The sequence below is a fragment of the Sander lucioperca genome, chromosome 22 (assembly GCF_008315115.2).
Source record: "Sander lucioperca isolate FBNREF2018 chromosome 22, SLUC_FBN_1.2, whole genome shotgun sequence".
Taxonomy (NCBI): Eukaryota; Metazoa; Chordata; class Actinopteri; order Perciformes; family Percidae; genus Sander; species Sander lucioperca.
The window spans coordinates 18529135-18552891 of NC_050194.1; the positions used below are offsets into that span (position 1 = coordinate 18529135).

General features: G+C 42.1%; 1 protein-coding gene across 8 annotated transcripts in view; it reads right to left on the bottom strand.

Annotated features, from left to right (window-relative positions):
* The window catches only part of ctbp2l (C-terminal binding protein 2, like), a 107539-nt gene that overhangs the window by 45190 nt on the left and 38592 nt on the right, over positions 1 to 23757 (bottom strand). For 3 of the 8 annotated variants that reach the window (XM_031315597.2, XM_031315599.2, XM_031315600.2), the window contains exon 1: positions 3500 to 5315. In XM_031315597.2, the coding sequence (XP_031171457.2) occupies positions 3500 to 5300 (1801 nt within the window). In that variant the 5' untranslated portion in view covers positions 5301 to 5315. Of the gene's footprint in view, positions 1 to 928; positions 1071 to 3499; positions 5316 to 9740; positions 9817 to 14529; positions 14744 to 23757 lie in introns of those variants that run through there. The other 5 variants (XM_035997916.1, XM_031315603.2, XM_035997915.1 and 2 more) reach the window with 4 other exon arrangements.

The following is a 23757-nucleotide window of genomic DNA, read 5'->3' on the forward strand; positions in this document are numbered from 1 at the left end:
TGCTGAGAGAGGGACATCTGTGGTCTGTGTATATGTGTAGTAAGAAAAGGGGGGCCGCAGCATTGTGTATCGAACGCACACACATCTCTGTAGACAAGAAAAAAATACTTGGAGTTATGCATAAGAGGCAACACCGTAAGCACTACATCAAAGCACCCTCATAAAATCAAAAAAGTACAGTGGCTGCACAGGAAGACAGACACTACCCTGTGTCTAAAACAAACCCATAATACAGGCGTATCCAGTTTAAGGCCACACTGACATACAGGGGATGTTCCTTTATGACTATCCAGTGGAAAACTGGAGTGCACACTAAAATCAATGTCAGACACCTGAATAAAGCAGTTTAGCCAAGGACAGCTGAGAGCACATTAGGCATGCATCCTCGTGGATGTCCTTCCAAATACAGGCAGGGAAATTAAAATCACATTCAGGCTCCCATAGGAGCAATGCACTAGAAGGTTACATAACTGTCAGCCGCATCAGTGATGGCTTCCTGTCAAAAAGGGAAAAAAAGGGGATCTGCAATGTTTTGACTAACCTCCCAGGAAGGATAGAACAGATACAACTTAGGTACAGGGGCACCAAGAGAACAGACTTATACAGGTGAACACGTCAACTGACACATCCCATATGGCTACGAGAGGCTGTTGCCAAGTTCTGGTGTCTCTCTTTTCTGTGCGCTACAAGCCCTGCCCCCCAACACACCACCGCCTCCTAATTCTCCAGCCTAGAAAAGTACAGCTGAAGATGTTCTGCAGATTAACTCCACAAGGAAACCACGTGCTGGCATCTGTGGACAACATGCAAGCATCCACCTTAGTTAATCTACTGAGCACGCACACAATTCAGGCTACTAGCCAACCACGCCTCTAACTAGCGGGTTGGCTATTCTGCTTCACGTGACATAAAAGTTAGGTTTACCCACCTGTGCTGCTCTGTGGGATGCTACTGACAGACAACTCCATGGCCAATGCGAGTGCTGCAAGGCGCTCTCCTTACTTTGGGTGGAAGGGAACTGTTGCAACTAAGCTTGACTCAACCGTTTAATGCCATTATTAACACTACTTATGGCTTTAGCCAACCAAGACGGCGTCCAGTGGAGAGGAGTACACAGCCAGGGCCCTCCCACCTGCACCTTTTACATAAATATTTTAAGGAGCTACTGATTTCACTGCAGCCTACATCTTTGCTTTCAAAACTCTGCTTTGAGAATAAATAAGACTTCGACAATATAGAAATGTGGATGCCTCAGCGGCTATGTGTAAATTTACACTTTGATGTAAGATGATAAAGAGAGAAGACTGGTTTGTATCAGAAGAACAACCAATTTATTCAGTAGGTGCAAAAGGAATAATGTGTCAACTTTCATCAATATGCATGTTTGAACATAAAACACCATGCGTGTCTTCACTGGTGTTCTAAAGCCTTTGCACAAAAAATGAGAAGCAATCTCTTCAGATGTGCACTGTACAAAAAGAGAGAGAGGGGGGGGGGGGGGGGGGGGGTAGAGTGAAATGTTTTCATTAAGTGCCCTGCAACATCTTATTTTCACTCAATTTTCTCCTACTCCAAACTGCACACTGCTCAAGAAAAAGAGTAACAAGTGCACAAAATAAATATGCAACGTTGCACACAGGGCTCCACTTTTCCCCTTTGCTTAAATGTGAAGATTATCTATCTCTGATTACCACCGAAACCTAGGTTGCATAGCAACACACAATTAAAAAGTATGCTTTTCGATCGGCGGCAAGGGCTGCCCATTATCAGATGGAGTTACTGAAGCAACAAATATCAGCTACATGCAAATGAGTTTGTTGTGCTAAAAGTGTATTGGAGGGAGGAGGGGGGCTACCACTGTGGCCTTGGAAAGCAGTGTGTATTAGCATGAAGCTCAAAACGGGACTTCCCACTCCCACCTCCCCCACGCCCAACTCCTTTCCCCTCCTCTAAAACTTGCACCTCGCTTCTTAATTCCTTGACAACACATGAAGGGGCGCCACTTCATAAAAGTCATCACTCGGTGAGTGCAGCAGCCCGCAGACCCATTAGAAAGACAGGCAAGAAACAGGGTTACATGGCATAAAAGCAAGGTTAAAAGACCCTAAACTCATCAGCAGCAGGAAAATATATGAACTTGTTAAAAGGGAGAAATCAAGGCCTTTATGTATCAAAATAATGATGCCTTGCTCTCATGGTAAACTGAGCATAGCAAAGCTGCCACAATACTTTATTAACCTTGTATGAGGCAAACAGGTTACACAAATAAATCAACATTATTATGGGTTCTGTGAGGCCACTGAGGATGAGCAATTAACATATTCACAGAAATATGTGGTTTAAAAGAATACACCATTCATTGTAGAAAACAAACAAAAAGACAAGTTCGGATTTGCCATATTGTATGCAGCAGCATGGTTACAAGACCTTCAAAAGAGAAACATTTCTTTCTTACTGTCACTCAATAAAAATGTAAATTGACTCTAATGAATTGGTTTTAAAACAGCACATAGCAGAAGAAATTCACTTTCAAATAACTTCAGTTTGAGCAGGTAGAGAAAATTTAATTTTCATATACCTACTGTCTGAGGTGAGAACAATTGAGTTTGTTTGTAAGTATAGCATACAAAGCAAATAAATGAAAGAATGTTTAGGTGGCACTACAATGCAACCAGAATTTCAAACGGACAACAAGGTGTCTATAAAAAACGTCACCTATTATAGTCACAACTATACGTACATCCAATTAGTGTAATTGGATTTGAGGGAGTTAAGCCCTGATTAGGTGAGAGTACAGTGTAAAATAGAATGACAGCAACTCTACATCAAGGAAACTTTTATATACTAGAAACAAGCTTGAAATGTATGCAATATTTACTAACGCTGTCTTGTAAAAAAAAAAAAAAAAAGAAGGGGTTTATGAGTATATTAAGAGAACAGCTAGTAAACACTCCTGTATTTTAGTGTTTACATTGTAGAAGAAACCTTGAAAAAGCAAGGTGGACCTACGTAACAACTCCTAAAACACACTGTTGCTTCAAAAAGGATTCTGACCATTAAACTAAGTGAAAGAAAATGACAGAAACAATTTTGACCTCAATAACTGTGCTGCACACAAGAAATGTTTCAACTTGGTGATGAGACAGGATCCCCTCCGGCAAATGACACAACCCTGTTGCAATACTTGTATAAATAGTTGCGTAATTTAAAAAAAGACCTCTCAGAGCAAAGCTGCTTAACTTGTCAGATGCATCTTACATGCAAGTCTACTTCTCTGTTCAAAAAGACTGTCGGTCTGATTTTTTTTGTAGTATGCCAAAAATCTATCTATTGTATACACAATTAAATCTCACTGTGCATTTAATCCATGACCAAACAAAATCAGAATAAAAGATTTCCAAAACCTACAGAAAAAAATATAAATCAACAAGCTACGGCAACAAGGGCAGAGGAGAGAGGGTTTGAAGAAATTATAGAGAAAGGTGAGGTTTGACATTACTTGTGTCAGGTGTGGTGACCATGGTTGAGACTATGACAGGTGGACCAGTGCGACGTCCTACCATCTTGGTGTTGTTAAGGTTTTGCACTTGGTGAGTGGAGGAAGAAGTTGCAGGAGCATTGGTACTCTCAGGGGCAGCATTGATCCCTTTCCGGAGAAGTTGGGGGCTGTGAAGTGGGCTTGGCGCTGCTACTGGCGATGGTGGGGGAAAGTTGGGGGCTCTCTTCATCAGCTCCATGGGGGAATAGGAGCCAGAGAAGGTTTTGGGCGCTGCTCCAGGGGTGCCCGGGGCTGGTGGAGGCTGTTGTCCAAGAGCAGACATGGCAAGACCGGTATGGGCATTGTACATGGAGACGGGTCTTCCCTGAGTCACAGCACTACTATATCCTCCAGCGCTGAGCGGCAAAGCTCCAGTTGCCAATTGCCGTGCTGCTGGGTAGGAGGTGGTCTCCAGGAGGTGCTGGGAGGGTGCGCTGCTGGGTCTTCTACCAAGAAACTCTCCCATCCTGGGGGACGTGTTCTGGATGGAGGAGGGAGGTTGCTGCATCAGGCTGGCGTCCATGGTTAAACCCTGGGGCTGCATGTAGACATCATTGCGATAGCTAAAACTATTGGATCGGGCACGCATAACCGTCCCGCTCTCCTTGCAACCAAGCGCCACCCGGGACAGAACACGGGCCTGGGCCAAGTTAGGGGCCACAGAGCGGACATCATGGTCCTCCATCATTCCTAGCATGGCAGTGGAATCAAAGCCATGTTGCAGCAGGAGAGTAATAGTGCTCTCGGCCAAGCCTTCAGCTCGCAGGAAAGCCAAGAAGGCAGGATCCACCATCCTCTTGGGGTCTGCAGTGCTGGGATAGTGATGAGGCATGCTGGATGACATTCCAGCTGTGGCTGAGCTGGGATCATAGTTTTGGTCATAAGAAAACCTCTGGGAGGCTACAGCTCCATAAGCCCGGGGGAGAGCTCCGTCCATTCCCTGAGAAGCTGGGTTCACCCCTGAACAGGTGGCAGGTAGCCGGCGGGGGTCCAGGGACAAGCTGTTGAAATTGTTATAAGCTTGGTGAGCAGAGAAAGACGGTGGCTCAGCAGCGTAAATAGGATGAGGGGGCTGAACCCCGTAGACTGCAGGAGAGGAAAAGCGGCCACCAATACGGTGGATGTCTGGGATCATCTTAGATCCCAGAGTTTCCCTGTACAAACGGCTCAGCTCATGAACGGGAAGAGGAGGAGGTGGCGGGGGAGGAGGGGGAGGAGGCGCAGGGGTAGGTGTTGAAGCAGAGGGCAGCACAGAAGGTGTGGCCCTTGCCTGTCCTTGATCCCAGGTAGGCCTCACCCCCCCAGTGCTGGGCCCATAATGCAAGGCTGATCTGGTGAGCAGGTGGTGGTTATCCCTATAAAGCCCTGACTCTTCAGGTAGCTGACCAGATAAGGTAGCGTCAGATAGGTAGTAATCCTGAGGTGGTGCAGAGGCACGGCCTGCCATCATTTGCCTGAGGTAGAGGCTGTTGCTGAGATCGGGCACAGAGTTTTTCCTCAGTAGCTGCTGCCCTTGCCGGTCCTGATGGATCTGCCTGTACAGGGAGGGCTGGAAGTCTGGATCCGGTTTCTCACCGAGATCTAGGTGATGGTGAAACCCCACTCCACCGTCTCCATCCAGTGCCAAAGAATTCCTATGACCAGCAATGGTGCCACAGTAGTGACAGCGACTTGCCGCCCTGTCGTTCTGACCTTCAGACCATTCTACACCACGCTGGCCCAGAGAGCCACCAAAATGCGACTGCTCACTTGAGTTAGGCATCAGTAAAGACAATAAAGCAGACAGCTATAAAAGCGGAAAATAGAGTCGGGTATTGTGTTTCAACTCTCCAATTACACTCACTCCCGTTCAAAAGGCTGGAGTGGAGAGAAGAGGAGAAAAGGTGAAGCATGAGGTACCCTTTTACCTGATCTGCAGCTGTAGGGCCCCCCCCCACCCCTCACTCTTAAGTCTGTGCTATCATGTAGCTCCCTGCTGGCAGCCTATCTAAATAATTCAGACCTGGAAACATTAGAAATCCATGGGGAGATAGGCACAACATGACAAACACATAGAAAGAGTGCACACACACACATGCAAACAGAAAAAAACACACCTTTAGGGAGAGGCTCTGTTCCATTCTACAGCAGGGATCATGCTTGTGCTGGGTGCCACGCTTACATTCCAAACTAAGACCGGGGTTAAAGAAATTGGGGTAAAAACACATGCTGGACAATGCCAACAGAATGGAGGAGGGGACGAGATGTGCTAATCCAATGGGGTTGATGCACGCCATTGGCAGGGACAGTCCTCTCGTCCACAGCGTTTGCCACAAGGGGATTAGCGTCAAACTAAAACCTGCTTTAATCCACTGCCCCCTCTGACATCACTTGAACCAGATAGTGTACACATCCAGCACGCTGCTGAGGCCCCTGGATGTGTTCACGGAGTGTAAAGCTACAGTGTTTACGGTGCTTAGTGGCTACTACTAACCCATTCGTTGGCAGCCGGCATTCCCCGGGCGTGAATGGATCTTTCCCGAGGGACTGCGGAGGTTGGAGACTGACATGCTTTCTGTAGTGTGTCCCTAGAGAGTGGGGGAGGGGGGTGATTGCAAAGCCTGGACACACAAGTACTACTGAGGGTCAGATTTAATCCAGTGGCTACTAGAACGAGGCCAGGAGATGCTCCACTCAAACCATGGAGAATGCATAGCCTCCTCTACTGGGCAACTACAGATTCACATACAGTATGTGAATACACATAAACAAATACCCATACAGGCAAATGCATGCAAAGAGGAAAAATATGCAAGCATGCAATGTCTTTTTTTCTCGCCCCCATAAATTAGAATGTTTGCTTATTAAATTACTTAAATTATTCAAAACAATTAGCAGACTTGCTCATTTCATTTAATTTATTTCAACTTATTATTTAAAATCAGCATGATTCAGGAGATGCAAAAGAAAAATATATCTTCAAAATTGCCATATATTACACAATAAGGCCATGCTATGCTTGCTTCAGAAGATTTTGATTCACAAATTGAATCGGCATGAACGGCACTGTTACCAGTCAAGTTTGATTTCCCCTCACAGAGCTCGCACCTTGCTACTTCATACACCAGATGTACAACAGAGCAGATGTGGCTTATCTGAGATGTTGCCACCTGAGAGATAACTGCCGGTGTTTACTTGCCATGACAAGAGCAATGTAAACAAAAACCAGCGGCAGGAGGAGAAGAAAAGGGAGCTTTGATAAGTGTGTGATGGGAAAAAATCTGATAACACGAGAGGCTGCCAGCTTTGACTTCACCTTCTAGACAGACTGTGACAAGGCAGGAAGGGAGGGGGATATGATTGGACTGCACTGGACTGTGACAACTAGATGGCTACCAGCCTGTTTCTATTCTGTGCTTTATTTCGGTTTGAAATAGGGAACAGAGGTTTAAAGGAAGAGTTTTTGTAGCAAGTCGCAAAGGACATCATCTGCCTGCTCCTGAATCTGAGACACAGAGACAGCGTGACTGAGATGGGCTGAACAAGAGACTTCCTATAGTCACACTCATTATGTTGTCCCACTACCTGTCAAGTCAGAGAGGGGAAATGCTATATATATATATATATACATATACATATATATATATATATATATATATATATATATATATATATATATATATATATATATATATATATATTCATTTTAGAGCTTAAGCGATGCAATCATGACATAATATTACAAAATAAATAAGATTGTTTCATTATGGAACATCCAAATTGGAGAACATTAAGTAGATCAAAATAAAAATAAATCAGAACAGTTTCATTTTTTCCTCTGGCCCTAAACAGTCCAGTATGATGCACATCTGAAGGATGGTTTCTTTCATTAGAGGTAAAGCATACCTAGCAATTTCCTAGCAGTGATTTCTCAGTGCTGTCCTCCCAGGTCTGAGTCTCCCTGCGCTATTTTGTCGGCTGTAAAACACACCATTAATCACCGTGTTGTATCTCTCTACGGCGATCGCCGGCAATAACTTCTTTTAATAAGCCCCGTCCAGGGCCGTGTGTCACTCAGATCCCCGCTTCCTGACAAAATATGAATAACAATAATAAACATCTCAAGTACGGTCAGGCCACTGTTGCTAAAACCGAAACGAGGATATGGCACATCATATCTCCTGACATGCAAATTGCTGCATTTCCCACTATTCATAACCAAGAGAAGCTGGGGTACCATTTTCATCTTGTCTGCATTCTCTGATATGCCTCTCATGAGAGCTGCTCTATAATTAAGTGAGCATGCTATATTACACTCATCAAGCAACAGGGACCCTATACTTGCTAGCATGAATAATACAATAGAAAAAAAAAAGAAACCCCAAAGTTACACAGTGGATATTTGGTGAACAGTATAAAAGACCTCTAGGTACAATGTGTTGAACAGACGTCCAGCAACAGTCATGCCTTCGGAGCAATCTGGCCATCTTTCTAGGGCACAGCACGCTAACGGCGGGACTTGGCAGGCAGCTCAGGCAAAGATAGCTGCAGAATGATTTAGATAGCTGCGACTCTACAACTGCTGATCCATTAAACTTTCATAGGGACTTCATAAATTAAAACCATAACTGGAAGAACTTGAAAATTCTACTCAATTACTGTGATTGTACAGTATATTAAAGTTTTAACGAGCCCCTGGGCATTTTCTTGCTCTAACACAAGTACTACGAGAAGGGGGGTGGGGGGGCAACGAGGATAGAAAAACACATGGTACCAATTCGGGTTTGATGGCTTTCGGAGGGTTCACATCTGCTGTGTTAGCAAAAGTCTGTCCTCCGCCTCTTTACCACCTCGCATGTCTGCAGTGTATGACACAGCATGTCACACATTCGCATGGGTGGGAGGAACGTGGGGTTCGCTACTGCAAACCTTTTATCAGCATGGCGAGACCTTTGGTAGACTTGGTGAGGTGCAACTGATTAGAGTTCTGTCTTCCATTTTAACGGTTTGGTTTGTTCACTCTTTGCCTCGTGTGCAGCACCGCGCTCTGCCTGCCTATCATTATCAAGCCAGTGGCCCATACTGCATCACAGATGGGGCAGACAGAAGGGAGAGACGACAGCCCGCTTGCTTTTTGGAGAGACGATGAGTGTGAGAGAAGGGGGGGGGGGGAGGGAGAGAGAGAGAGAGAGAGAGAGAGAGAGAGAGAGAGAGAGAGAGAGAGAGAGAGAGAGAGAGAGAAGAATAAGAAAGGATAGAACTGAAAATGTAATTTGCCTCCACGTCACTGATGAAAAAAGATATGGAGTCTAGTTAAATGACAGAACACTTTTGCAATATGTTCAACTAAGCTGTGGTTGTAAACAGAAATGTAGTGGAGCGTACAAACATAATGAACTCTAAAAATCTAATATGGCATTTATCTTCTGTGGAGTTAAATGCATGGTTTTACAAAAGGTCCTCACATTTTTTATTTTACAAAACCTGGACACCATTGCATTCTTGTCTTGTTTTTCATCTAACAAAATAAGACCAACTCAAGTTTAACGTTGTCTTAACCCAAGCAGCCTTACAATATTCTAATACAACTATAAATACTTTATCCGATCAAATAATAATAATGTAAAAAAAAAATCTGAGTAATGGTTTGATCTCAGAACTCCACACAGCAGATTTTAATCCTCGATGCTACGGATGTATTGCAGGAGTTACTCAAAATGATTTAAGGTTTGATACCCAGCCTTTATTTTCACATGAGCACAGAGCATTAACCCGCCACTCATTTGTGCTAGGTACAAAAACAAACAAATCCTACTCAAAGCGTAGACACACAAGGCTGTGTTTTTGTCAAAGAATGGACACCTGACTGTTTATAAAACAAGCAAATATAATCATCACTAGAAAGAACAATTGGCTGCTGAGGTACTTTTGTTTTTTGTTCAGCAACTAATATGGATACATTACATTCCTAACTATGCAACTAGAAAGTGGATAAAATGCTGATGTTGATTAAACATTATCTGACAAGATTAAGCTCCTCTAATCTAACCCAGAGGGGAAAACAGTATTGCAATCTACAAGCAAAACAACAATCTTAGCAAGAAAAAAAAAAAAAAAAAACATATCAGGAGCACAACTGTCCTCCCTCCCAGCCAATCGGCCCAGTTACTGCAGAATGAAAAACATTTGTTCAGCTCAAATTAAGCTGAGAACATGAAAGGACCTGAGGCTGGGAGGAACATGGGCCGTGGTAGATCACTGCTCATCTCTTCAGATGACAGAAATGAATCTCTTCACCCCTGATAGAGAGAGAGACACACAACGAGAGAAAGAGTGAGAGAGAGAAGGCTCCTCTCTATTCCTCATAACGCTGAATTAAAGCTGATGCTTCCCAGCTGATGCTTTGATTGAGCTAACTAGCAGCTTTTGATATAAACAGTCACAACCAGCTCCCTGCCTCCTTATTTGCAGACAGGCCAGATTATGCTAAATACATATCAAGGACTTTAATGGCTTAATCAGCCTTGTCATCTAGCCACCGGGTTTCTTCAGATACTGCATTTCTGATCCCACTGCCACAAATGCTGATTTAAAATAGCCAGAATGAACAATTCCACCAATGGTACGATGTTAAAAAAAAAAAAGTTACACCTTGCATGGTGTTGGAAACTGTCTTGGACAACAAGAGTTGTTTGTTAGTGTCGGGAAAACAATAGAAACAAAGGCGAAGGCTCTGTTGGACAGAGTGTGGTCTCAGCAGACGTTTTTTTTTGATAGAGAACACTCCAGATTTTCGCTTGAAAGTGATTGAGGAGAAACAGCACAAATCACGGCTTCATCTGGTCTGTATCTGTTTGCCAACTGCGGGCCTGGTTGAAGTGTGAACCTGGATTAAGATGAGTTACTCCCGACAGTACCTAAATAAGCGTGTGAGGATTTTACCTGCATGTGAAACAAAAAGCAGAGCCTTGCTTCAAGTGTGTTTTCTGCTTGCACGGTGACAATCGCCATGGCAGCCTTATCACGCCGCCACATGCAATCAGTAGGACAACTTTGCCTGGTCATTGGCTCATGAACAAATCACAAATCACAAGCTGTTTTTTTTTTCTTTATGCCCTCACAATGGCCGCCAGAGGACTGATTCACTGATCATGTATGATGGCCATCTGGAGAGTTAAAGAGAGAGAGAGAGCGTGAGTGTGTGTGTGTGTGTGTGTGTGTGTGTGTTTGTGTGAGAGAGAGAAGGAACGTCGGCAGGTACGCTCACCATGAAGTAGCTCTGCATGCATCACAGCAACACCTGTTACCGTCTTTCTGTGCGTCTCCTGTGGGCTTTGAGCTCGTGCCCAGCAGAGCAGACTAACTGTTGTTCCCCCAGGAATGACTAACTACTTCAGCTGTCTGATTCACACGAATGCAACAGCTGCATGTGGACTACAACTCTAATCAGGAAGGACTTCCACCAATGAACGATCCACCTGTGATATGAAATATGACTGCTTTATTGAGTCGCCTTTATGAATATTCAATATTATCCGTTACTGACTTTCAGTGGAGTCCTATCGCCATGATATAATCTTGTCATGTTATTGTTTTACAAAATTCTGCCATGCAAATTACTTAATTTGTAATTAAAAACTGATAATCATTTATGAGAAGACTGATACCACTCACATGGCTGTACACTAAGTGTAAAGCTACTTTCAGCAGCTGGCAAGACTGGAAACAGGTGGACACAGTTAGCCTAGCGCCAGTCGTGTAGTCTTATGTATTGTAGTGGGTATACTGTACCACTTTTTTTTTTTCCTGGCTCAGAATGGGCCAAAAGTTGACCCCAAAGCAACAAGGACAAAAATAAAATAGGCTATTTATATTTGTCTTAAATGTATGGTGAAGGGAGGATACTGGTATTACGCACACACTACGCACTGCGCTCAGCGAGGAGCGGGTCGATGAAAGATGAGAAAGGTCTCTCTGCATGTTCTGCAGTGTTAGCTTAGTTTGCTGTCACATTACTCGACCCAGTATTTGTAAATACAAATATCTGAAGTGAAAGTTATGTCACAAATATATGTTGTTGCGTATCACTGCACCTTTTTAAGTGGGTATATGGAAATCCTGGAGATTTCTTAGTGGGTATACTGCGTATACCTGCGTATCACGTAGACTACACCACTGCCTAGCGCTGTCCAAAGGGAATGAAATCTGCCTACCAGCACCTCTAAAACGTTAAACGTCTTTTTTTTTTAATCTGTAGAGTATAAAAACGACAATTCAGCATTTTACACAGGGTTATGTAATAAATAATTTCTTGGCCAGGACCAGTAACTTCCTGAAGTCTCTGCTGGTTGCCTGGCAACTGGTCCTGGCCAAAAAATGGCCATAAGCTTTAGAGGTGGTGACCGGCTGATCTCTGGACAGAGCTAGCCTGGCTAAGCTAAGCCAATTGTACCAAAAGTACCAATTAGGTACCTTAGACTAAATTGATTAAAGGGACAGTTCACGCCAAAATCAAAAATACATAGTGTTCCTCTTACCTGAGTGCTATTTATCAATCTAGATTGTTTTGGTGTGAGTTGCCCAGTGTTGGAGATATCAGTCTAGAGATGTCTGCCTTCTCTCGAATATAATGGAATTAGAAAGCACTTGGCTTGTGGTGCTCAAAGGGCGAAAAAAATACATTTAAAAAAACTCAACAGCAATGTCTATTTCCAGGAATCATGACTCGGTTACCCAAGATAATTCACAGAGCTGGTTGTGAGCAGTTTCATGTAGGAACTATTTTCTTTTTACCAAACTACACACGCCAACCGTATCAACGTGCAGAAGAAAGCGTACTCATGGAGAGGCTCGTGCTCTTGACATATATTTTTGACTTTGGGGTGAACCTTTAACATTTCACTGGTTCTAGTGAAAAAAATAATTAATTATCACAATTAAAATAAAATGTGTTTATTATTCTACATTTACATACCTGGGATTGCAGCTAAAGATCGGAAAACATTTATACGGTGATATAGGGAGAAAAGATTAGTAAAAGATATAATTGAAAAGTTAACTGAATAAATAAAGTGTGTGTGTGTGCGTGTGTGTGTGTGTGTGTGTGGGGACAGAAACTGGGAAAAAAACGTTTTTTGGGTTGCTAGTCAAATTGTTTTAATGGGGGTGGGGTTTTAGGACTATTTATAAAATCCTGGCTACAGCTTCTTTTTTCATTGACAATGTACTCTAATGTATTCTCCTAATGCATTTTCAAATGCTATAAGGTACTACTTTGGATCAACAATTCAACATCATTTTTCTACAGCAGCGGCAGAGTCCACAAACTAGGATTGGATTTCTTGGGCCTAACTATTGGCTTTTACAGGATGCGCCGCATATGTCCTTCATTTCATGTGCACAACGCCGTTGATGTGCTTACATCATGCTGCAAAACAAATATGCTGGCACTGAGGGTAATGTTGCGTCTAGCTTCATTTTCCAGCACTGCAGTCATGTCTGCCTCTCCCTGCGCTGGCTCCAGGAGGGCCCAGCAGCTTAACAAGCCTCTCGGGGACCCAGACAGCACAGAGGAGATGATTTTACCTCAGGACGCAGTCTGACAGACACACACAAACAAATACATATGCACACACTCACACTGGGCAAAGACAAACAAGTGGGTTTAAACATGCACATCCACAAGGTTTCAGACACAGTTTTATACACCCACACAAAAACTCATATTCATTGTTGCCTGGGCCGACTTTGTAGCTTTGCGCACGGCAGGAGGCTCCTATTCTATGTTCAGCCACTACAACACAGCTCTCTAATCCCCAACTTAAAGCCTAATAATCACCACAGTCTGTGGTGTAAAATTGGCTGCTTCCAAAACAGCTGTGACAGCATAGAAACCATTCAATCCCCCGCGGTAATCTAACTTGAGTTCAGATGTTTAGAGATTCTCTATAACCATAAGTCACAAAACAGACACTCCTACACAAACAAACAACGGCTGACAGAGAGGCCAGAGTGAAGCAATAATTTCATTTACATCCGCCAGATGACGGTTTGCTGCTGAGGTCAACATTTATGCACTGTTAACTGTAGTATCTGACGTGCTGTGTGTGCCAGTTGAAAATTATAGCAATCAATGGGTATTGATCAGCAATAGGTCTTAGGGTTGTGCTAATAACAATAAGGATGGGTGGTTAGGGGATGTAGAGCTCTGAAGCAGTATCAGTGAGGGAAATAAAAACAAACAACGCAGGTATAGTGCGAATTTCTTTTGCGAAATAACACAAAATACTTGTATCGTCACAGAAAGTATGGTTTTGGAGCTTTGCAGGCCAAAAAAGACATGTAGATGTCTGAATTAAAATGGGGCTAAAGTGATTATTTTCATTATCTAGGTTTTAAATTACAATATTTCCATATGGAGTTCAGGATATGCTTCACATTAAAATAAAACATTTCACACTTTTCAACAAATGTAACACTATTCAGCAAAATATAGCTTAGTTTAAACCTAGTTGTCTTTTCGCATGCAAATCACCAAATCAGTGCTTACTGGATTGCTGCTCAAATCATAATCAACATTATTCTGCTCATTACTAAGACCATAATCATTTATTAAATTATTTCTCCATCTTTAGGAACAAAATAGATTTAATGCATTTGGACATTTAAACAGATAAAAAAAACTTATCCCACTGTACACAATTTAAATTCTTTCTTCACTTCAACAATTACTGCTTCTGTTCTTCTTTTTAGACAATTTACCATTGAAGAGAGCAATTGATTTGATGCACTGAAGCTCTAAACAATATCACACAACCAGATCAAGTTTAGTTAACTGTGAGGTCCAAAATCGAGATTGTAAATACGATGTGATCAGCTCCGTCTGCAGCCCTACTTTTATGTTTTGAGAAAGGCACTTGAACTACAGTTTTTGTTGGACAACGTGCAGAAAAAACAAGTGTGACTCTTTGCGAGGAATGAGTGAAGGTAAAAGGTCAAGGACAGACACATACTCATGAGTTTACCTTCGCAGATCCGGTCTAGCCTCTGCCTCTTCACTTTGTGTTTGTCAGTCAGGGACATGGCGTTAAACACAGCACGGCACAGGACGGCACGGCACGGCACGGCACAGCGCCTCTCCTCCTCAGCTGCAAATACTGACAAGGTTCAGAATCCTAGTGCACTGTCAGCACTATTCCCCGGGGCATACCGCCTCGGCACATACACCTGCAAGAAAGGCACAACACAGGAAAAAAACTGGTTAACACAACACTGACACACACATGCTGTATATACACACAGTATTGATGTACAAACACAGAAAGACTTTTGACACGTGAAGGCATTAAAGAGTCCTTGACTACAAAGTCACTCAGACTCTTGCTCACAAAGAGCTCGGGAAGCTGCAGGCAATAGATATACTGAAAATCAGTGAAAAAAACATACACACACACACACACACACACACACACACACACTCACTCTGTTGGTGACAAAGTGCCCCATTTGCTCATAAAAAGTGGCAACGCTTCCATGCTCTAAAAGCTCCACTTTTCTCCTGTTTGAAGTGTGTTTTCTTTCACTAACAGACACTCATCTGAAGCTCCATATAACTTGTCACTCACTGTTTACACACACACACACACACACACACACACACACACACAACTTATTGATTGTAGTGACATTTTAGGTATCTCAACTCAGATGGCAAATAGCAATCTACTGTTTCCTTCTTTTTTTGCCCTCAAAGCATTTCAAGACAAAGCAAGCATAGACAGACATATTCATCGGACAAAAGTTGATCTGAGTAAATGTGAAACAAGCTGATAGAACTTGTGAGGAGAGATTTATTGTCTGACAAAATGAAGCTCTGGAGTTAATGTGCTGCACCTGAAATTTGACAGACTGTCATGTAATGACACATTCAGGCCAATAGAGGGTAGTTCAAATCTACTCAGAGAGGAGCACACATTATAAATTACACCTCTATACCATCTAGTGTCAATTCATTACATCCATATTTCTCCTCTGAGCTCACACAAATACAACTTCTAATGCAAAGGCAAACAAATTACATTCCTGGCAAGAGAAGTTATTCTGACCAGGATTTGGACTGGCAATTGTAGTCACACAGAAAGTTGAGCAGGCTGAAAATGTTCCTCGACAAAGCCTTCCATTCAGTATCACTGACCGACGTGCAGGCAAATACAGTAATACGAACAAATACATCTTTGTTAGAGAGAAAAAGACTATGTCTTTTTTCACTGGCAGTACATAAAGAGCACAGTGAAGATCAGCATCTTAGTGAATTAGAGTAAAATGATTGCAACACAAAAGGGATTAAATGTTGCACTGAAAACTCAAATTCCACATCTTGCTCATCCAGGACCAGGACCAGAAGCGCATCTCCTCTCAGAAAGTGCTGAAACCATGAAAACATCCCTTTTTGCCAGAGAAAATCAGGGAAAGGTTATTACTTAAAGTCTTCAACAGTCCTTTGTAGTCAGAATACAGAAGAAAAAAATGAAGAAAGACTAGAAAAGTAAAGAGTTCAACAAAAAAATCAAGACCCTTGATCATTATCTGTGAGGAAACAAAAAAAGAAGCTTTTGCTCTTAATGTGCAGCGACTGACACTGAAATCCCGACATTTACCATCTCAGTTTTAGAAATGGTTCTGTGTGCAATCCAACATTAGCAACAGGGCTTTGTAAGCAAGGCAATTCATTTGTGTCAAGTCAAACTGCAAATTCATTCATTTAGAATGTAAAAGTACTCTGTGGAGTTTTTGGCGATACAGACGATACACAGTCCTGCCGACACAATAGGTGGTGATAAAGCGCAAACGAACGCAACAATATGGCTGCAAAGGCAGTGAAGGAGAAAACCTCAAGCTAACAAACAGGGATGTAAACAATACACAATTTTAGAGCTGCAAGAGTTAGTTGATTGATCAATTAGTTGATCGATAACTAACCAATTAATCGTTAAGAGTGTTTGTCGGACAAAACAAGACGTTTGATGGCATCACCATGGGCTTTGGGAAAGTGTGATCCATTTTTCACTATTTTCTAACGTTGTATAAACCAAACACACAGTCGATTCATCAAGAAAAGAATTGCCATCAATCATGAGAGTAGTCGTTGCGGCCTTACGCAATTTCAAATAGTTAAAAAATCACCTTTGGAAATGATTTTTGAGGAAGGAAAAACGTTCAATGGTTTGTTAGACCTTAAGTTAATACACCTGTTTTGGTGAGAAACACATCAGAATACCTTTAACTGCCTTTTCACAAGAAACCTGTGTTTTCATGAGGAAGCTACACAGCACAGATCACTTCCAGGGTGTCTTTCCAACAAGGCAGTACTCTGGCTCCAGTATGTTAACGGACTGCTGGAAGGCCTCACCCTGTTACTTGATTCATTTCAGTTCCTCTCTCTGTCCCTCCTCCTTCCTTTTCATCTGTCCATCTCTCTGTAGTGCTGCTGCCTCTGAGGTCTCTCACACAGAGTCATCAATCACTGGGCCCTCTTCCAGGGCTGTCCACTCGTTCGTGTGTGTGTGTGTGTGTCATAAAGAGTGAGAGTGACAGAGAGGGAGGGAAGTAGAGAAAAAGAGAGCTCACAGAGGCTAACAAGACCCACACAGAGGCCAAACCTTCCCCAATTCTTATTCCCTCTTCTCTACCCCTTCTTTTCTGCTGCACTCATTCCCTCAGCCAGCTTCAAGCAGAGAATGGTCACACACAAAAAACTCCCTCCATGACTTTATGAAATACAGCCAAGCATGACCCCCCCCATGCTTTTATAATAAAAAGATGAAACTGGGCACAATTTCTCCATCATTCAAAAGAAAAGCTGTAGCAAAGTTGGCCGTACAGCCAGCAGGTCCTGAAAGGGTATTTAGGCATGGATTTTGCACTCCCAATCCAAACACAAAGGTCATATACATGAATCTTAATTTTTAAGAGGCATTAAAAGTCAGATGATCGATAAAACTCACTGCCTGCGGGGCCACAGCTCATTGAAAGAGAAACATTTGTGCGAGAGGGGCAGAGCCATTAAATGTAGGAATCCATATCTGTGACGGCCGGCTCTGTCTCCCAAGGACGGCTCCGCTGTGAGCACAATCACAGTCCACAAACTCTGCTCAATGTCAGTAACACACAGAGACTACTGTGAGACTACTGTCTGCAGGGGTGGGGGAAGGGCAGTCCGTCAGTTGCAGGAGTTTAATGCAGCACAATAGATAGGAGACAAATACACACAAAGCGGGGTTCAGTTAGTGCTGAAACAATCAGTGACAGAAAATTGGCTGAAATGGACCAACAACAAATTGCTAATCTATTAATCACTAAATGAATAGTTAGTTATTTGCTATGCATAGATGACACCATATTTTCTTGATACATACAGGACAAATCAATCTATGGGGAGGAAACCTAGCTGGTACGGAGGACGTCAGTTCTTAAAAGGTGACGGTAGCTCATTGATCATTTTCTGTTGATTGGCTAATTAACAATTTCTATGTCCTTTTTTTCAGTTTTATATGTGAAAACCTTGAACTGTTATTCGTACAAAACAAGCAACTTTAAGATACCTTAAGCGTGATTTATGGTTCTGCGGAGACTCCACGCAGAGCTTTTGCCGTAGCCTACGTAAGTGGCGTGATGTTTATACTTGTGCGGTGGTGTGTGCGTCCATCTCAGCAGGGCCGGCATGTGTTTGTATGTGGGGAGCAGTGATGGGAATAACGGCGTTACTTTTTTCAGTAACGAGTAATCTAATTGATTACTCTTCCCATCTTAATAACGCTGTTACCGTTACTGCCAAAAAACGCGGCACATTACTATATTTGAAGCTTTTTTTTCATCAGACCAACTAGATCTCTGAGTCTGAGCCAAGAGGCAAATACAATTTTTTTACTGTTCTTCCTTGGTTAGTGGGCAGTGCACGACGCAAGCGCATAAATGCTGACGATTGGCTGAGGTTGAGTAAAATGTCATGGTAAGCCAATCCGAGGTAGAGTTGGGCGGGTGTTCGAAAGCACTTATAGTCGGACACACAACGAACAACACAAGTGAGTCAGTCAACGAGAGAGAGACAGGTATGGCGTTATGAAATCAAGGAGAGGGTTAACTTTTCCTGCTACAGATTTTCCACCGTGGTCAGAAAGAACAGGGGAGACACTTTGTTTCTCTTACTATATGACTCTAGAGTCGCTACTCGCTCCAAAGCTAATCGCCGTCGCTCTATCACCTACTCCACACACACACACACCAGAGCACAAGTATAAACATCAGGCCACCTACGTTATTTGCACTACACGAGTGTATATATTTGTTATTTATTTTTGGTATAGTGCTTAACAAGCATAATTTAATTTTGCCCAGTTGTGGCCTGTTGAGGTGTTGTGTTATTTGTATCGATCCACTATATAAACATATCTACATACATGGCATTTGATAGGAGGCTAGTCTCACTTTGTCCCACAGCAACATTAAAATAGTTTAGATTTGTGTACATTGTTTCTGTTAATAATGTATTGTATTAAGTGTCCATTTCATTATAATATTCAGATTTATCATAAATAATTGAACATGCACATTTATTTTAAGTTCCATTAAAGAGGGGTAAGTGGAGGTGGGGTCACATTTGAACATTTCAAAATTTACTAATAGTTACTTTCTGAAGTAACTAGTTACTTTCATAATTTGTAACTGAATAACTAATTGAATTACTTTTTGGAAGAAGTAACTAGTAACTGTAACTAATTACTTTTTCTAATTCTTTACTAATTTCCCAACACTGGTGGGGAGTGTGTGGTAGAGCGAGTGAGAGAGTACCAACTCTAGAGGCATAGTGAGAGAAACAAAGTGTCTCCCCTGTGCTTTTGATCCACGGTGGGAATTCTGTAGCAGGAAACGTTAACCCTCTCCTTGATTTCATGTTGTTTATGGAGAAGGAGAACCAGGAAATGAGTAAGGGGAAATGTACTCTCGCTTTGCCAGACCATCCACACGCTGCAGAGCCGGGGAGGGTCTGGCTAGTCCACATAGCATTCTGGGATGGGAGAAAAACGTGGTGAGATGCTGCAAAATAGTCGTGCGAGAAAAAACTTTGAAAAACAAAATTTTACAAATAGTCTAGCTAGCTGTCTCAATTTACCCTGCAGAGATCCGAGGAGCAGTCAACCATAGTCCTCATAAATCCACCGGAGTTTAAAATTCGAGATGTCCGTCACCGCAACGTGCAGTTACATTTTTTGAAGGTGCAGGTCAGGCTACGGCGTAGGGTCCGTGTCTCCACGTACCTACGTACATAGCCATGGTGTAGATTTAACGCAGAAGCATAAATCACGCTTTAAGATGCATTTGTAGGTTATATTTCAACATTCCATTAAATAAATAATTCCTCAATTCATCAGAAAAGTCATTAGCTTGTAGCCAGCAGGGGGGCGCTGTGGCGCGTGGACCGCCACGAGACGTCGTTGGTTTCGTCATTCTGCTGAGCGAGGCTAAACAAAAACAAGGAATGCCCCGTCTCATTTATTTCTCCCGTCTGTTTAAAATCAGAGTAACCAGGAAATACATTTTTGTAAGAATATATTGTTTTATTTGTGTATAACTGAGTTGTTGGATTTTCCCCAAGTGTCAAGTTTGTTACAAGATGGCGCCGCAGCAAGCTGTAATATCCAACTCACTTCAATCAGAATTTTACTTTTGGTTTCAGGAACATTTGGGTTGACATAATATTTTTCTAATGTGTAAAATTTGTATAATGTGTAAGATTTGTGTAAGAATTGTTCAAAAAGTTCAAAGTTAAGTTAAAGTTAACACTGCATGCACTGAATGGCCATAAACCAATATTTTCATTTATTAATATTATTTTGACGTTCAGACAACCTAAAAGTGTAGCAGCAGATATTGCTATTTTATTTTGGTTAACTGAACCAGCACAATGTATAACTCAGTAAATATGTCATATATATTGATATATCAATGCTAAAATGTGGGAAACGTGTGTGATTCTATATTTGCTATAATTACTTTTTCATGCAAAATACAGTATAACAATGCATAACTGAACATGTCAAAACAATGTAGTAAAAGAAAAAAAAAAGGTTTATATATTGCATATGGTGATTAAATTCATTCTGCTGAGTGAGACTAAACAAACCGGAAAAAAAGGTTTACATTGCATATGGTGAATAAATTCATTCTGCTGAGCGAGGCTAAACAAACAGAAGTGAAGTTGTCCAGTCTCATTTATTTCTCCTGTCTGCAGGATCTATCATCTGTCTGCTAACATTTGCAGTCCTAGTTTCAGTCTCCACCCAACACTACGACTTTAACCACGACAGAATGTCAAAAAAAAAAACAAGAGTTAAATTGAATTAATTTGCGACAGCATCTTCTTGTAATGTGATGAAATTGAATGATGGCACTGCCGTTGTTGCAATCCATCTTCCTATTGAGAGACAAACACTAACAGAATTGTCTCCGATGTGATTAATTGACTTTGCCGAAATAAGAAAATAATTTGGTTTGGTAAACAGATCCGAGCACCGCCCCTGACAGGCTCTCATTAGAAAGTGGTGATTACTTACTTTATTATTAGACACTTGAGGGGAGGAGGCTACTGATCTGAGGCAATCTCGCACAGTCAAAAGATTACAGATTACAGTTACAGTTATCACTCCGTGTGTTGACAAAGAGCCTAAAGAACAGAGCAGAGAAGCCGTTTCCTTTTGTTTAAGAGAGACAGAAATATGTTGTTTGGACAGGGGGGGAGAGAGAGAATTGTTAAAAAACCAAACTGGAGACAGAGTGAGAGCTAAAAGAGCGGCAATGGATGAGTTTGAGAGATTGAATAATTAAAAAGGTCAGGCTACCTGCATGCTGTGTACACACACACATACACACACACACACACACACACACACACACACACACACACACACACACACACACACACACACACACTGCACACTGGGGCAAAGACTGAAGAGACAAGTACTGTAGGGGAATGATCATTTTTTCCCTCGAACACAGTGTAGTTTGTGAACTAATTGGGTGAATCCATAATTAATTTGCTGACATTAAGCCTTCGGGTCTGCTCCACTAAGACTCCAAGACTCTACTTTCTAAGGATGTGATGAAGTGCTAGTGATGCCTTGGGCTCAGCGCTGATGGGGAGACTCTTGTTCTGATGCTTCGGAGCGCCGGTTCTGACATTTAGGGGAGATATCTAACAGCAATACATTCCCACACGTGTTTTGTTCTTATAAGCTACGGCACTTTCTTAAGTGATAAAATGAATGAATCTGGCACTAGTATCCCAAAAGTGTTTATCACTATATTTATTCTGATACAGATCCAGATCACAAACTTGTGGACATTTTCTATTATAAAAAGTTGAACAAATGTAGAGGATTGTTCAGGCTTGCTTGGCAAAGGTATGCAATCTGAGCACTTTCTAGCATCTGAGTTGATATCAACATTTGTCAACTAATTATGATGAAAAAGCTGCCGTGGTTTTTAACCACTTAAAGAATATGACTCATAGTTTAAAGCTCCAAAGATTAAAATGAGGTAGGATTAGATGACAAAGTCTTTTGATTTAGATCTGTTTGAATTGCATTATGTAACCATAAATCCTTATAGCAATCTATTGAAGCCAATCTAACCGCATTTTCAGTATGTGGCGAAAATACAGAAACCACACCAACACCATAGGGATGTCATCAATAATCAGATGGAATGAACTAAATATTTGGATAGTATTGCATCTTTTTGGAAAAACAGTGCTTTGACTCATTGTGCTTAATTATGAAATGATGGATTTTTTTAGTCCATGTACAGACAGTCAGAGGCAGGATATTTTTATCTGTATTGGGCAGACAGTTAGAAAGATTAAGATTATCTAACTGGTTATTTTTAGTTAACTGACAAATTCTATCTCATTCAGTTAAAGATTAATGAGGAAATCTTTCAATGAGTTGTCATATGCACTGCAGCTCTGAAGTCTGTATTTATCTTTCCCAGATGAAGCTACAACCTCTTTGAATTTCCATGTAATGTCTCAATGTGAGTTCTGTGGTAATCCTTGCCAAGACTTTAAAAACATGAAGCACTTGCTTTAAGATAGAGTTGGATAACTTCAGCCGGTACTTCTCCTGATTTAATTTCCCAGCGGAGTTTGACAGGAAAATTGTGAGCAGAGACAACTGTTAAAGTTATCTGACAGCAGGGTGCAGCAAGAAACCGAACAGCAATATCCATCCCTCTTACAGCTGATTCCTATCAAAAGCCAGAGCTCAGCAAACCTCTTCAGAGACTCAGAAATGAGGACCTCCAAAGCAAGTAAAACTTGAATTTACACTTTCTCTAAAACGAGACACACTTATCTGGAAAAAAAATCCCTCTATCCTCTAAATGTCCATTAGAAATAACAAACACAGGTCTCAATGACAAAGTTGTTTATACTCTTGATACCGCAGTCTTTTTATTACTAGCCCCCTTGTTATTTTCTTCAAAAAAGCCCCCGTTTTTTGTTTTTCACTATAGCGCCCCATTTGAACAATGGGGGCCATTTTCCCTTTCAGATGCTGGAGTTCCTCCAGAGGTAAAGCTGTCAGCGCCGGGCCAAAACAAAGAAAGAGAAAACAGGAAGGTGTGGACACCCTGCAGCACCAACCCAGCTCTACTATTAATATCAACTTACATGCCCAGATCCTCAGCACCTCAGGCAGAGGAGAGTGTGATTTCCATGAACTAAACGAGGCCTGTGACAGCGTAGGCAGGTGACAGATTGACACAATTATATTTAGCTCGGTAAGCATGCCAAACTGAATGCCTTCAAACTGCAGAATTGTTGAACTAGTGGCATCAGTAATGAATATTTACTCTTGAAATAAGGCTGCACTTGAAATGTAAGCTACTGTAGCCCACCTTGTGCTATTTACATCCGATCAATAAACTCAATAAACTCTTGTTTCTCAAAGTTCCAGAGGCTGAGGTTATCAGTGCAAGCCACAGCCACAGCCAAAGCTGAAAACACTTCCCAGTACAGGAAATCGCCTGCAGCGTGCCAACCTGGTGAGCAGAAGGAAGGTGTGGCCTGTTTCACTGAGGGTGAGGTAAGAACTGCACTCGCCACAAGCTTGGTGTCAGCGAGAGGCCAGGCTCCGGCTCAGACAGCCTGCCTGGGTCCAGCCGGCTCTGCCCGGCTCCCTCTG